Source organism: Lepus europaeus, chromosome 4, assembly GCF_033115175.1.
Source record: "Lepus europaeus isolate LE1 chromosome 4, mLepTim1.pri, whole genome shotgun sequence".
NCBI lineage: Eukaryota > Metazoa > Chordata > Mammalia > Lagomorpha > Leporidae > Lepus > Lepus europaeus.
Genome location: NC_084830.1, coordinates 126876760 through 126892708, shown reverse-complemented (window position 1 = coordinate 126892708; position 15949 = coordinate 126876760). Strand labels below are relative to the sequence as shown.

The 15949-nt window shown below is 41.1% G+C and overlaps 1 protein-coding gene across 4 annotated transcripts in view; it reads left to right on the top strand.

The window, feature by feature from the left end:
• The window catches only part of GRIA1 (glutamate ionotropic receptor AMPA type subunit 1), a 322608-nt gene extending 307963 nt beyond the window's left edge, over positions 1–14645 (top strand). For all 4 annotated transcript variants that reach the window (XM_062189705.1, XM_062189704.1, XM_062189703.1 and 1 more), the window contains 2 exons: positions 5885–6019; positions 14445–14645. In XM_062189705.1, coding sequence (XP_062045689.1) covers positions 5885–6019; positions 14445–14645 — 336 coding nt within the window. The remainder of the gene's footprint in view (positions 1–5884; positions 6020–14444) is intronic.
• The last annotated feature ends 1304 nt before the right edge of the window (positions 14646–15949 follow it).

The following is a 15949-nucleotide window of genomic DNA, read 5'->3' as shown; positions in this document are numbered from 1 at the left end:
TTAGGATTGAAAATGAATGTAAAGAGTATTTAATCCCACCCTGGCAAAACATTAAACATCACATACAACCTATGTTATTTTTGTGTCATATGTTCCTTTAAATCTACTACCTGTTATTACTTTAATTTGGTTTATACAAATGTAGCAGCACTTCTATTGCAAATAGCAAAATGGTATTTCTTGCAAAGAATAAATATAGTGACCAAAAAAATAAATAGCTATTGTTACAACTTAGACCTGCTCACTCTCAAAAAAAAAAAAAAAAAAGGGAGAGGAACAAGTGATAGAGAAATATTGAAGACAAATCAGCACTACACTGAGAATTTCTGGATGGCTTAATCAGAAAGGTTGGAAGAAAATTGAAAAGAGTAGAATGCCCTAACTTTGTGGCCAACATCATTTGGTTCTATTTACTATCCAATACCATTCCCAGTCCACCCAGAGAAGGGCAAAACTCCATGATTTACCCAAGATTCCCTATGACTCCATGACAGACCTAAGCAAGAACTCACTTTGGGTTTCTTGCCTCCCATCCCTGCCTGATTTTACTAGGCCATATTCCCTACCACCCCAGGGTACTTATTCATGCACTCTGGATATACTCACCTTTTCACTCCTACCCTCAAGCAAAGGCTTTGGAAGGCAAAAGGACTGCAAATTGCCAACCATGCCCTTGCACTGTGTATAAGCCCCAATCCCTGCTTGCTCACAGGTAAAGTGCATTGGCCACTTGTAAGGACCTGGAATTCACACAGTGATGCTCTGTTCGCCTCGATCCCTCCCCTGCCCACTTAATGCTCATGCACTAAAGAAATTCACCCCCCACCCACCCACAAAATGCCACTGTCAAAGGGATATGTTGGGGGAAGAAGCCCCTTGAGACAAAGATCCAGAAGTCATTCCATCTCTTCCGAACTTCAGAGGCTTCTGGCTCAAGCTAGAATTCAGCTCAAAGTCAGAGTTCCTGATCCCTGTAAGGCAGAGCAGGCCACAGCCTCGAAAGAACCCATGACTTCAAGGTGAATTTCCAGAGAGTTATATGTGATTCAAGATAAGATGTCCAATACATGGTAGTTACCCAATAAGAGACTGAATACTGAAATACACTGGATCTTACGCAAAGCCCCTAAGCCACACACGCTATATCTCCAATCACTGGTCTGGGAGACAGGACTAGACAGAAACAAATTTCTTCCTTGTTTATACTTTTACTCCCAGGCCATGAGCCAGAAGCACCTCTGGAGATAGCAATCTTGATTCTCCTGATACACAGGTCCCTTGTTCTCCAATGTATAGTCCAAGCAGACACTCAACTCACAGGGAACGTTCCCCATAAGGACACTCACATCACCCTCAGACTGGTGCTTCTGTTTCTGGAAAATTCCTTCCACTTTGGAAAAGGCCTCGGTCTCGGCTAGCACATGGGTTTCCCTCTATGACCCACATCATCTCCTTGAGTTCTCTGCTGTGATGTTGTTTTGAGTCAGGATGTTCTGTGGTGCATTGTACAGCAGCCGGTCCCTGAGCACACACTGCTGAGAAGAGCCACCCCCGCACCATCACTTGCACAAGATTTGTCTTGCCAATTATTAGTACAATGGGCCAACTCTCATCCTGTGCTGCTCTTCGGGAAAATATGCAGGCTAGGGAACTGGCCTAGATTGGAAGTAGAACAGCAGAAGTTGCCAATTAACACAAGTTCCTTTTTTGTATCCTCTAAAGGGTTTAGTCTCAAGACAGCATTTATTAAAGGCATGATCCCAGGCCCTCTAGGAACTTCTTAGATGCTTCAGATCTCTTGGGGTAGGACAAGTATCTAAAGTTACTTATTCCAACTCTGTGTCCAGTACTCAACTCCTTTAGATGACCTTCTCAGCTTCTTCCTGAATGCATTCACATTGAGAAGCTAGCTCCTACCTATTGCAATGCAATTCACTTCCGCACAGGTCTATTTATTTGAAAGGTCTTCCATAAGCTGAATTAAATCCATCTCCCCATAGCTTTCCCAATTTGGTCTCCGCTAGTGAGTGAGCCTAGCCAGCCATTCAGCTTCCACTATAAGGAAATAGTCAATCTTACAACAAAATATTTCTTATGCTGAAAACTCATGATTTAGAAAAGCACACAAGAAAGTCTGCTGTAGCAAAAAGGCTAAGAGGTGGAAGATGCATTTGACTTTTCTGTGTAGCCCTGAAGGGCAAAGCCCAGTGACAGATTCCACAGGTGGAAGATTTGCAGACAGTCCCAGAAAATCCAGCTGAAAATGTATCAGAAAATTTGTGGAATTCCACTGGCATGTATAAAGGAACAAACACTGCATCCCTTGTTTGATGGAACTCACACTCTCACCAAGAAGGTTATAAATAATGGAAGCTTTTGGAAACATGGAAGCTTGGTCCAGATTTAGCAGGCCTTAAGTGATGGGCAGCACCACTCTCAGTGGGAGGGACATTGCTTATGGCCAAAGGCCCTAGAGCTTTCTATTTCTGGTATAAAGAAACCTTCAAGATTCTCTGCTTCGGATCTGGCTCAACTCTCCTCAGAAGACTGGAACCAGCCAAATCATGGAAGCCAAACATTCTTGAAAATAATGTTGGTTCAGAAACACAGAGATAATCTGGGACAGACCCCCAAATATGTGGGAAGAGCAAGAAGAAATATGGGGGGGGGGATCTTCCACATGAGGGAGGCAGCAAATCAAGATAACAGGTTGAGGAGAACAGATGAAGGGGGGCCTTTTCACCATAGCAACAAACCCAACGATTCTGAAAGCTGGGAATTTTATTTTTTCTTTTCACCTGTCACTCTTCTCAGTACCATCACTCTTTCTCCTCTCCTGGTGGGAGATGAGTTGTGACTTTTTCACTCCCACTAACAAGCTGTCTGGCTTTTGGGGAGCACAGCTGCTATGGGATGGGAGGAGAATGGGGTACCCAGAAGGGTGCTCAGAAGACTCAAACTCCAACTCTACCCTTTTCCTGAAAACTGAGAAGCTTGGAGCTGGGCTAGGAAGAATAAGCCCAGCTGTTTGTAAAAAGTCACCTGAGGCCAGAGGAGGAATCAGAACACTGGTCTCTAAATAAAAGTGAATTTTGCCCCTGCCCCAGGATGCCGCATTATATTCCAGAAAATTGAGTCAAAGAAAGCCAGAAACAACTATACAAAAAGCCATGGCCTCAGACCTCCTTAGGAAGATATAAAATTGATGCTATCAAAAATCTAAATGGCACACTAATAGGAATCCTACAACCTTATCTAATTGTAATCTTCTCCTTTATCTGGACTAAGGCTACAACATTATCCTTTTATTCTACACTGTTATCAATGCCAAATTTAGATGACTGTGTTATAGCAGACATTGGTGGTAGAGGACCCAGGTTCCCTCTCATTTCCAGAGGTCTTCCCTGGTCTCTGCTACTACAGAATTGTGTCAGCAAAATTAAAGATCAGTCACACCATATGTCCGGCAAGAGATGGCAGTTTCCTTACCATCTAGCTGTCTTTCTTGTTTGTGTAGGGGGTATTCACACACACACACACACACACAAACTATATCCCTGTACTAGAGACTCCCTTCAGAAGCATGGGATGCTCTCTACCTCAGACATAATCAATAATCCATAATTGAATCCTCTTCTTTCCACAGTTATATAGAATATACTCCTTCTCTCTATTCCCATACAAAGACCTGATCCTACTTTTTCTCCAGATATACCAGGAATGGACACTTCACCTTCTACAGCCAGGGAAGCAAATGCCTTCTTAGGGTCTTTAGAATATGGCAACAGAATAAAAGATGCCCACCACACCCTTGTCCTTGAAGGTCTTACACAACCAAGGTGAACATGAGAAAGATCATAAAGAAAACAGCCCTCATGACCAAGGTGTCATGGTGCACTTCAGCTATCAGCAGGTGAAGTTAGCAGCCTCCAGCCTTCTTGTCCACCTTACCTTGAGCCTGGTTCATATCAACACCCCCTAAGCATCACTGTTAACCACTCTTTGCTAAGGTGTGAGCTGATAACACATTAAGATATTTCCTCCATTCCACTCTACTCTGTCCAAACAGGGGAGTTTTATAGGAAATTTTGTTAACCATAAATAGCCCAAGGACTCTAAAGAATTATTCCCAGAGAAAGAAAAATATACCTTCTAAACAACAAAGAGGGAGACATTTAGTGTGATCTGGAAATCATGTAAAGTGGGAATTTATTTGTTCAGCCAACTCTTGAATCAAACTGAATTCATTTTTGCACATTTCCCTTATCAGGCCATTGTACCAGAGCAGGAAAGATTTGCCTCTTTGAATAAATCATTTCCAATGCTTCCAAACCCAGACTCTGTCTTGCCAAGTATAACCTATATTCAAGAGCCATCTGCTTTAGCAATTCAGAAAGCCACCAAGGGAGTGTGCTTTAGATAATCCTATGGCTATGCTGGCCAAGGCTGCTTCTGGGGAGGGAAGGCATGCTGCGATTTGCCAGCTGCAGTCCCTAAGCTCAGCCTTGCTGAATCCTGTACAATGCACCAAGTAGAACTAGGGCAAATGTCACTGACTTGTTCAATAAGAGATTCCTTTCTACATGTCCAGATTCTAATAGGCAGATGTCAGAGGAGTCTCTAGGGCCACAGGGTCTACCCTTTGTGTGGCTCACCTACATCCCACCTGAACGGGACACATGGAAAATGTAAAAGCTAGTGCTACCAATAAGCCAATGATGGCATGTACCTATGTCAGCTGAGGCATGCATTTCATTTTAATGCAATGAGACACTTGTTGTACTTGAACAGACAATATGAACAAAGGTATTAAGACAACCATGACATCTGGGGTTGCATATTCTCCCAAGATTTAAAGATGCTAGTGTGCCTCTGTTAAGACTTTGATTGAACAGTGCCACCTCTTCCTGAGCCATTACCACCTATCATGATGATCAGTTTGCTTGGTAGGTCTCACCATGTGAGAAAGTGCTGTCCCTCACTCACTCATTTGAACCCAAGTTCTCACCAGACCAATGGCCTTCCTCAGACTCCATAAAGTGAGCCCTTTATACCTACTACTGCACGTGTATAGTTTTCCCCAGAATTCTAGGAATTAAGCACCCTCTTCCTTTACCCAGCTCATCTAATGCCAGTACAAGATCCTTCACTGCAGCAACAGAGATTTCTAAATTTAGCTATTTGCATCTACCCATGGTGTTTAGAAAGCATCTCCAAAAGAAAAATAATACCAATTAAACATAATTAGTAAGATTTAACAGAGTCATTTTTCTACCTCAATGACTTCTTACTTCTGTAAGCCCCCCCAGTTCCCCAGCCCCAAAACTGGGACTCAGAGTGTTATGCTACAGTTATATATCAGTTGCTCTTTATTGTGTGTACAATAACTGTCTTATTAAATTAAAATCAAATGCATATCTAGGGGCAAGTTCATTTTAAGCACTTCTCAGAAAATACAGAGAGACGAAAATAATGAGTGAGATCATGTATGGCTAAGCAATGGAAGGGATGGGGCAGACACAGAGCTGAAAAAGGCACACAGTTTTCTGAAAGAAAAGGAAATGCTCAAAGGTGCAGGTTTTAGTAGAAGCTTCTCTGAATTTAAATTTCTCCTACCCTAGAAATAGTATTGATGAGGGGGAAATATCATTATAAATTCAACATAACCAGGGATGCTTAGAAAACCACATACTTTTTTTTCCCCCCTTGGGAATGTTCAACATTCAGGAAGTAAATAAAAATCCTTCCAAATTGTAAAGAATGATAAAGAGGGTGAGGGGTTGAGTGTATGTGTGTAAATACATTGTTGCTTGGCTAGTCTTTGGCCTCATTGACTCACTTTGCTCTCTCCACCTCCCCCTCCTTTCCCTTCTCCTATTCCTAGGACAAGACAAGTGCCCTCAGCCTCAGCAATGTGGCAGGCGTGTTCTACATCCTGATTGGAGGACTTGGACTAGCCATGCTGGTTGCCTTAATCGAGTTCTGCTACAAATCCCGTAGCGAGTCCAAGCGGATGAAGGTGGCATCGTCTCCCCTGGCCTTTTTCCTAACCTGTTCGGTGATATAACTGGGTTTCCTGGGAGTCACTTTGCTACAAAGGGTGGGGAGTGACAGGCAGTTCAGAGAAGCTCAAGACATGAAGCAAAAGGCTATTATGAGGAAGAAGACAAGGAACGAGACAGACATGCAAGGAAGACTGAGTGTGTATTAGGGCAAATATAAAATCCTATAAAACAACTGTGTCAGCCAAAGATGGATCAACAAGATTAAAGGTTAGGGGTCTGGATGGACAATCAGGACTGAGGCAGGAGTGATTGCTATAAAGCTTAATCACCCTGAAGTTGGGTCAGCTTCAAAATAGGGAAGAAATGTCTTCTCTCTGCCCTATTCTGATTTTACCATGCTCTGTTAATTGAGTTTTTTTCAACATCTAAATAGAAAGATATACATTGGCAAAGAGGATCCTGCACAGAAAAATGTAGGCATACTAGTTGGATGGCCACAAACCACATCAAATAAAGCTGAAGGCAATGAGAAAAGAGAAGGATTATGGATAATTTAGTAGATATCTGTGAAAATATAAACGTTTTCCAGGTGGGAAAGAAAACAGACCAACTCTATGGGCTTCAAAGTATACACAACAAGAACTAATGATTATTAAGTGATACAGAATAGATATTGACGTAATTTGAGAAATCCACTCTTTTTACAAGCTTTCTAAAGATTTGATGGACTTTTCCAATAAATACTAAACTCCCTTTGTTTGAAGATTTACAAGTAAAGAATGAATAAGCTTTAATAAGGATACTGATTCATGTCTCTAAAAGGAGTTCAGATTAAACTGCCTTCAAGGCTCACATATTTCATCAGAAAGAAAACATTTATAGATGTTAATCATGTGAACAATCCCATGAGCAAAGCATAATGAGAAAGCAAAGAAACTGAGGTATAGCCTGTGACCTTGAGAAAATCTTTGATTTCAACAAAGAATGGAAAGAGAAAAAATTACTCAGTGAGTAAACCTGTGGAATAGACAGGAATTTAGATGAAGGGGAATTTTTAAAAGTCTTCTGAGGCAAAAATTAAGGTAAAATGGAATTCAGACCAAGAAAGGGGTAGATGTACACTCACCAGGCAATGTACCAGCATTGGGATGTTAGCCTCCTCTGCTATCTTAGCTTAATCAGAATCACAAAATCCAATGGTACAGCTTACCTACTAGAATGTTCCCAGACCTTTCTCTCTGTCTCTCTCTCTCTCACTGTCTAACTCTGCCTGTCAAATAAAAAAAAAAATAAAAAAATAAAGGAAAAGAAAAAAAAGAATGTTCCCTAATAAGCCCACTTTTCAACAGACAATTGCTCCCAAACTTGATTATCATGTAGCCTGCTGCCAAGCCTCTCCCTGTCTTGGAATACCAGTCCTATGCAAGGTCACCCTCAAAGAAGACATCTCTAGGCATTCACTCCCTGTTGGGAAACTCTGTGGAGGGGGGAGCCTTCTGTCCTGGAATTCAGTATTTCTACCTAACTTCCAACCTAACTTCTCCATCCCCCTACCCCAGGCTCTCCTCACATACTCCATGCTGCATACTCTCACCCCTTGCTTCCCACCCATGTACCTTTATGCAGGCCAGTCTCTTCCTCTGTCTTCAGTCCCATAGAGTCCATTTGAAAAGCAAATTCGCCAAGATATAATAAGGAACAACTAAGGAAAGACAACTTGATTGCATTTTCCCAGGGAACCTAAGAACACCTCAGTCCCAACCATGATCGTCTCACCAACCCCTCAGAACTTCCTGAAAAAGGAAACCACAAAAAATGCATAAGCTCTACACCCTAAATCCAGGGTAGATGTCCAAAGAGTATGGCTGGACATAGCAAGGATGCTTAGAACTTGCACAAAGCTTTCTTTGCCTATTAAATCCACAAACATACAATTAAAGACTCTATCTTAGCCTCCAAAGTAAGGAAAGGCTACCTAGTGACAAAGAAGATGACAAGGGCCGGCGCCGCGGCTCACTAGGCTAATCCTCCGCCTAGCGGCGCCGGCACACTGGGTTCTAGTCCCGGTCAGGGCACCGATCCTGTCCCGGTTGCCCCTCTTCCAGGCCAGCTCTCTGCTGTGGCCAGGGAGTGCAGTGGAGGATGGCCCAAGTGCTTGGGCCCTGCACCCCACGGGAGACCAGGAGAAGCACCTGGCTCCTGCCATCGGATCGGCGCGGTGCGCCGGCCGCAGCACGCCTACCGCGGCGGCCATTGGAGGGTGAACCAACGGCAAAAGGAAGACCTTTCTCTCTGTCTCTCTCTCACTGTCCACTCTGCCTGTCAAAAAAAAAAAAAAAAAAGAAGAAGAAGAAGAAGATGACAAGACAAGGGTTGGGTGAGCTACAACCTTAAAATCCCCTAGAACTTCTTCATAGACCATGAATGAAAAAAACAAAAACAAAAACAAAAACAAAAAAAAACAGATTTGTCCCAGTACAGATCACAGGAGCTCTTCTCACCACTGTCCTGGGAAACAGAACAGTGTAGTGGTCTAGAGAACTAGCTCTAGAAACAAATGGGCCTAATTCCATCACTCCATTTGTTAACTGTGTTATCACTAACAAGTTTTTTTTTTTTCTTTAAAAAAGCATTTATATCAGCATTAGGGGAAAAATCCAAGCAGATCTAAGAACAGAATTTAAAATACAATCAGAATAACATATGTGAAATTTAGTACTAGTCTTAGTGGTATTTGTGTTTTTTGCTATCTAAAACTTTTTTTTTTTTTTTGAGTCCCTGAGCTTCATTTTCTGTAAGATACAGACAGTGGCAGTATATATTTCATAAAGTTATTGTAAGGGTTTTATGAAATAATGGATAAAGAGGCTTGGCAAAATGTGCCACGGTAATCCTTCAATAAATAATAATTATAATTTATGATAATACTTGTTATTATTATAAGTAGTGGCCAGCTACATCCTCCTTAAAACTTTGCCTTTACTGCCCTTACTTACATGTGTTGGGTTTTCAGAACTATATAGATTGTTAGTTCTCCAAGGTAAGAGGTTGGATCTAATTTTTTTTCAAGATACCCCACACACCTGGGGAAAGTATTAGTAAAATTAACATGGAATTTTATCCAGAGGATAAAATCTGTTGAAGGATGAGGCAGAACACTGGAGGAAACTGCTCTTAGGTTAAGCAAATACCATCATCAAAAATCACCTCCTCTGGGAAGTACAAACAATACCAGCCAAGGTAATTATGGCCCAATCTGTTAATGTTCATAAAATATGATAGAATCAGAAATTTTCTGGAAATCCAGCCTTTCCTCTGAAATGACAGTGACTACTACTAATTATGACCAGAATCGGGTAGAAGTATAAGGGTTGCAAAAGACTGAGATCATCTTAAAACTGGGATTGTGTTGACTTCTACCACTGAAGTCACAATATTGAGATTAAGAGAAGTCGTCTTAAAAGATGCTACTGATTCTGGCTTAGCTTGTTGAGGGAGACTCTTTTACCTTCCTTCTCAATGAATATATTAGATTTCTCAGAAACCAGTAGCAGTTTCTTGGAATCATTAATTCAAGGTCCTCCATAGCAATCTTCCATGATTGGCATGACTTCTGCCCAATTCACTGAGATTCTTAATATAATTTTCAATCTTCTAACTACAGAAAAGATAATTTCTTTATTAATCAACTCGTCCTTAATTTTTGAAATTCCACCAACTCTTCTATTATCCAAAAGAGCAAAGTAAGAAGTATTCCACTTGCCCCTCATACTTTTCAGCTTTTCAATAATTCTATGCTTTTATGATTCTATTCTTTTTCTTCTCCAAAAGCTGTTGGTTCTTTTCAGCCATATAACCTCCAACCTCACAGACACTGAAATCATTGGTGACAAGGGCCGTTGGCAAGAACCTTCCCTCTTTCTAACCTTGGCCACTGTATATAGCTACTTTTAAGGCCTTGAGCTCCTAAACTGTTTCAGGTCAACTTTCCTTATCTCAACATTGTTCAAAGAGTCCCTTCTCACTTCTTGGAAAGAAGAGAATGAAGGGAGAAAGAGCAGGCAAAGAGAAAAAAAAAAAAAAAAAGGAAGGGAAGACGGACTTTTTTTTTAGTAACATTCGTGTTCAACATGCTCTCTATACATTTTCATTAACTCTGTAGTATTTTATCCTTGCAGTCCTACAGATGAAATAATAGAGGTCCAGAGAAACCAAGTAGCTTGTTCTAGAACAATCATACAAGCTAGGGGCCAGAGGAACAGGAATTAGACCTCTAGCCTCCAACATAGCCTCCACAAAGTCCAAGATCTTGGTCCTAGCCAAGCTTTTTCTTCAATTCCCTCTCTTGTGCCAACTGCACCCTAACAGACTATTTTTCAATATCTACTTGTGCCCCTTTGAATTCCAGCCACAGTGATAGTCACAAAACCAAAAATAAGGAATCTCTCTTCCTAGGTTTTCTAGATCTAGTTGTTGTAACTGACTGTGGTTTAATTCTTTGCTGTACATTGTTGGGTCCCTTTCTCCTTTGATGTGTCAGTGAGCAGGACACATGAACAAGTATTGCAGTCATGGTGGAAAGGTGCCCTACTGGTGTCCCTTCCACAAAGACACTCTGAGCACCACTATATGCTAGGCCATTCTTGATACCTAGGATGAAGTCAAACAAAATAAACACAGCTTCTCTTCTCAGGAGGCTGGGAGGTTGATAAGGAAGACAGAAAATAATCAAACGCTTAACTGTCTGATGAGTGTTATGAAGAAAAATGCCTCATACTGCCAAGTATTGAACAGAAGCCTGTTCTGATGGGAAAATGAGGACTTGAGTGTTCGGGATAGCTTCCCTGAGAAAGTGATGTTTAACAGACTTGCAGCAATAAATAATTAACCAAGGGAATAGAGTTGCTAGCAAAAGATGCACAAGTGTCAGAAACTCAAAGACTAGCATTCGCTTTCAAAGTGGGAAGAAGGCCAGGGAGTCTGGAACACAGAAAGACTGAAGCGAAAGAATAGCATGTGAGAGTGGGGAACTCAAAGAGGGATTTCAGGCAACCCAAAATATGTGATAATTTGTCATACTGTAGAAAAACACATCATCTAAAACACATTCCAAACTGAAAGTAGTCTCAAATCCCCTGCCCCTCCCCTCTGCCAGGGAAAACAGACTGGAACCTGTATCCTTAGCTGATATTAAGGACAACCTTATTATTATTCTTTATTATTCACTACCTTGATTCCAAAGGAAATAATCCCCTGTCCTTCCCAACTCCAGGAGAGCTACTGACCTTTCAAAATTATATGTGGTTATGCTAACACAGGATGTGTTAAAGCAATAGCAATTGAAGGTTTGCACATCTCTCTGGGATTAATGAGCAGTTGAAACACTCCTTTAAAAAGGGGGAAGGTCCTTCACAGCAGGTGGTCACTTAGGTTCTTCACATGTGCCTAGAAGAGGTCACTACTGAGATCTGACCTTTTTTTAGGGAGTTTTTTGACGTGCAGAATCTGGGAGCACACCTCTTAGACAAGCAAGTGGTTGAGAGGTTAGGATATAATCACTCTTAGAGAAATGAGTCTCTGAAGAGCCAATTTGGGAGCTTTGAGGTTGAACTTTTTTTTATTCACCCTTTTCTCCTTGAGTATCAGTTTCAAAACAACAAAAAACCAACAACTTGCAGTTGTTGGATTAACTTTAATAATGTGTGGTATGTCTAGGAGGGACAAGAGAGAACCATATTTCCGAAAGGCAGCAGCAGAGCAACATCAGTTTATGACAGCTTAGCTAGAGCAAGCAGGAAGATTCATATTTAGACAGTCATCTACTCTGTCACTAGGTCACAAATAACTGTTGTCCTAAACAAGCCAGTCAGAATTCATCTGTTTCTCTGTAAAGTGAACAGGATAAACAAGATCACTGTCATTAAAACTTGCCAGCATTTTAGAATCACCTAGGGAGCTTTTAAAAAAGAAGTCCATGCCACATATCATACCTCTTAATTCAGCATCTCTGAGCATATGGCCAGGCATCAAGGTTTTGCTCCCAAAAACTCCCTGAGTGATCCCAATGTGCAACCAAGCTTGACAACTACTGATATAATTGATTTTTAGCATCACTTTCCACTCCATAGGTTTGACTCTGTTCATGTTTCTTCTTGAGATTCCATAAAGAATCTAGAATATGGAATCACTGACCCCTAAGAAGCCCTCAGCTTCCTTGAAAACCGATACTAATTACATGAGCTAAATTATCTCAGACTTCAGTATGCACCAATGTTGACTGTGCCATCAATCTTGTCTTTTGAGATAAATTCATAAAGTACTACCAATTTCAATAGAATGTTATGGGAATATGTGAGCCTCTGGAGAAAAAAGAGTCCAAGATGATACTGTGAGATTTAGACTTTTTTATTTAAGAGATGTCACAGAGAAGAATCATGAAGGATTGGCATTGCAATCTATTTCCCACAGAGACAAAGATGTTATTTTACTTTCATTATTCCTTAAGATAATAAGTAACCATGAATCTCTTATTTTTTTTATTTTATACTTCCCCCATGAACCATCATGGTGGCATTTATTTGATCTTTGATTTGAAATATTGCAATCCAGGTCTTACTTCCTCTTTAGTGGAACACAGCCATGGGAGAGCATAAATGGTTAAACCAAGTCCTGGGGTGTGAGGCAGAGACAGAGCCAGTGTAGGTGGAGCATCATATAGGGAAAACTGTCTGAATCATGGATTTGAAAATGAGAGAACACTTAAAACACTGTCAGGATTGCCAGTCATAAAAGGATAGCACAAAAATTAAAAATTAGGTCAAAACTGCCCTCATTGATCTCCTCCTGGCCGGAGTAGGTTAACTTCTCAGATCACTAAAATGATGGCAATGTGTGAGGGACAAAACCATAGACTTTTTGAGAAGGATCTTAAGTGGTTCATTTTTCTTAAGCAAATTTAAGGACATCTATTGAGCATCTCACTGCATCCTATACACCTTAGGGAGACTTGAGGATCCAGAAGACATGGCCGTTCCCCTCCACAAACAATTAGCTCTCTTAGAGAAGAAAAATGTATGTAACTGAGGACTTTCTAAGAGAATGAATAATTGATGAATACCAGCTGAGAAGGGCCAGCACTTACAGTAGGTTAGAGTAGTCTAGGAAGACTAGTAGTAGTCTAGGAGGTCAAACAGACTCAACCTTGAAGAACGAGGAGGAATGAAAGAAAGCTACCAATTCAAACAATTCTCCTTTATCTTGCTTACGACCAAGAAACTGAATCTTACCTTAAAAAAATTATGATTAGCTCTCAGTGGAAATTAAAGATGACCAGGAAAAGGTAAGGGTTTAGATTTCACATGACAGTTTCTTTCTCCAAAGGAACTCTGAACAGAATTCTTACCTTACAGGATATGGTTCTAGATCTAGTCTGTGGTCTTCAATACTCCACTCAACTCATCTGATTGAGATGATCCTTGTAAACTTTTCAGATCCAGAATTCCAACACTGTAGAAATCATGGATTTAATGGCACTGATCTGATGTACCAATCTGCGATAGAGGTTATACATACTAATGGGAAGCAGTTGACATACAAATAATGATCCTTGATATGTATTCTCATTTCCTCAGTAGATGAAGGATAGGCTTTCAAATCTATTTCCCATACATACAAATAAGATGTTCTTTTCATTATTCCTTTAGAAATAAGTAACCATTAATTCTTCATGTTTTCATTTTATATTTCCCTTTGCACATTGTTGTATCTAAATGTCTCTTGCATCCCCTTAACTTCTACTGCTAGAGGTAGGAAAGCCCTTTTCCTGAATTGAATCAGAGGTAATTTTACTTTAACCCTACAATAACATACCCCTTATTTCATTTAACATGTCAAAGCACTTTTCACGTAGCAGCACCATTATTGCTATGAAAAGCTCAAAGCTCAAAGCTCATAGGTGCATAAACAATCACTTTTTATAGATGTGGAGATTCAAAAGATCTAGGAAAATAAGGAGATATGCAGAAGGTCACAGAAGTAACTAATGTCAGGATGAGAACTGGAATCCAAGTTTCCTAAAACCCATTCCCAGGAGCTTTTCAACTTGGTTGTGTTGCTATATTTATCATTATCATTAATACCAAGAAAATATTCTACCTTTTGGAATCACAATATTTAAGAACTAGAAAGGGTCACAGAGTTCAACCTAATAAACCTCATTAAACATTAAACCAGAGGCCCAGAGGGTATCAGATGTGTCCAGAATCATGAAATATTGTTGTGAGTTCATAGGAAGACAAGTTGGGCATTAGGAATAGGAAAGAAGTTCCTTCTATAATAGGAATGGTGAGTTGGGGATATATTTCTAAGGCCAATCTTACAATGCATTCTCATCAATCATTGCCAAGGACCTGGGGAAGAACCCCTCGTCCTCCTGAAAAGGGTTTCTGTTTGATCCCACAGCAATCCATCAACGAAGCCATACGGACATCCACTCTACCACGAAACAGCGGGGCAGGAGCCAGCGGCAGCGGCAGTGGAGAGAACGGCCGGGTGGTCAGCCATGACTTCCCTAAGTCCATGCAATCAATTCCCTGCATGAGCCACAGTTCAGGGATGCCCTTGGGAGCTACGGGATTGTAACTGGAGCAGATGGAGACCCCTTGGGGAGCAGGCTCGGGCTCCCCCAGCCCCATCCCAAACCCTTCAGTGCCAAAAACAACAACAAAATGAAACACAACCGCCACCAACCACCGCAACCACAAGGAGGATGATTCAACAGATTTTCCTGAAAAAATGAAAAATGGTTTTGCTGTCCCTTTTCTTTTTTGATGTTCTCTCACTCTTTTCCATTTGCTAGGTGAGGATGCTAAGTACCCTGTACTGCAATAAGGGGAGAATAACCCTGTCTAATGAAGCCCATGTCTCTGCAAAAGGAGTCACTGGAACACTAATGAGGAAACTGGACTGTTTTCTTGCAATTCAGGTGTTAATGTGTCTTAGTGTGTGAATTTTTTTTTCTTACTAATATCCATGGGTTGCAGTTCTGTTAGCCCCTTCCTTCTCCTGATTTCTAATTTCCAATTCCCTCCCCTATCCCTCTTCAGTTGTCATATTGGAAATTCAAGATTCATTCCACCTTACAAGCAAGCAAAAGAAAAAAAAAAGTAACCTTGAAACTAATTTGCCATGGGAGTTCTCCATGTTTCCTCCACTCTTTGGCCCCAAGCCTTGGATGGAGACACTGCTGGAGGAGAAGGCTACCTTCCTCTGATAAGGCACCGCCTAAACACTAACGTAGCAAAGAACACCTGCTAGAAGCAATTCAGAGTCAGTGTGGTGGAGAGGAAAATGGCAGACGAGCAAAGGAGAACTGATGAAGGTACTGCTGCTCAGAAAATCTTAATGTGTAAGAGTCATTCCATAGGCCACAGGTGGTACGGTATATTTCTTCACAGAGTCAACCTCAGCCCTGAGAATTATGTCCTTCTACTATTCTCAGGCTCAAAGGCACTCTGCTGGCTAAAGGGCAATTAACCTGCTGAACTAAGAAGAGCCTTGGGAAGAGTGGACAGCCAGGGAGAAAGCCCCCATGATTCTTACTTTTCCTTTGCTTGACATCTGAGCAAGAACCCCCATGTGGAATAGACTCTTTCTTTGTGGAGCCTCTGACGTGGGGGGAAATGCTATGCAAGCTCAGTGCAAAAACAAAAGTGATGGAAGAATTTTGGAAGAGGAAGTCTTATCAAAGCCCACATGCAATAGAGCTTTCCATGGTGCCCTGCCCTAGGTTTGAGAGACTAAATATGAAGTTTAGGTTATGCGGAGAACTTGAGTTTTCACGTTAATATTGAGTGTTATTTCAGCATGTGGCCAGACAACATTCTATCATCTTTAGAAAGAAACATAACCAAGGCTGAAATATTTGAAGAATGATAGGGAGGCAG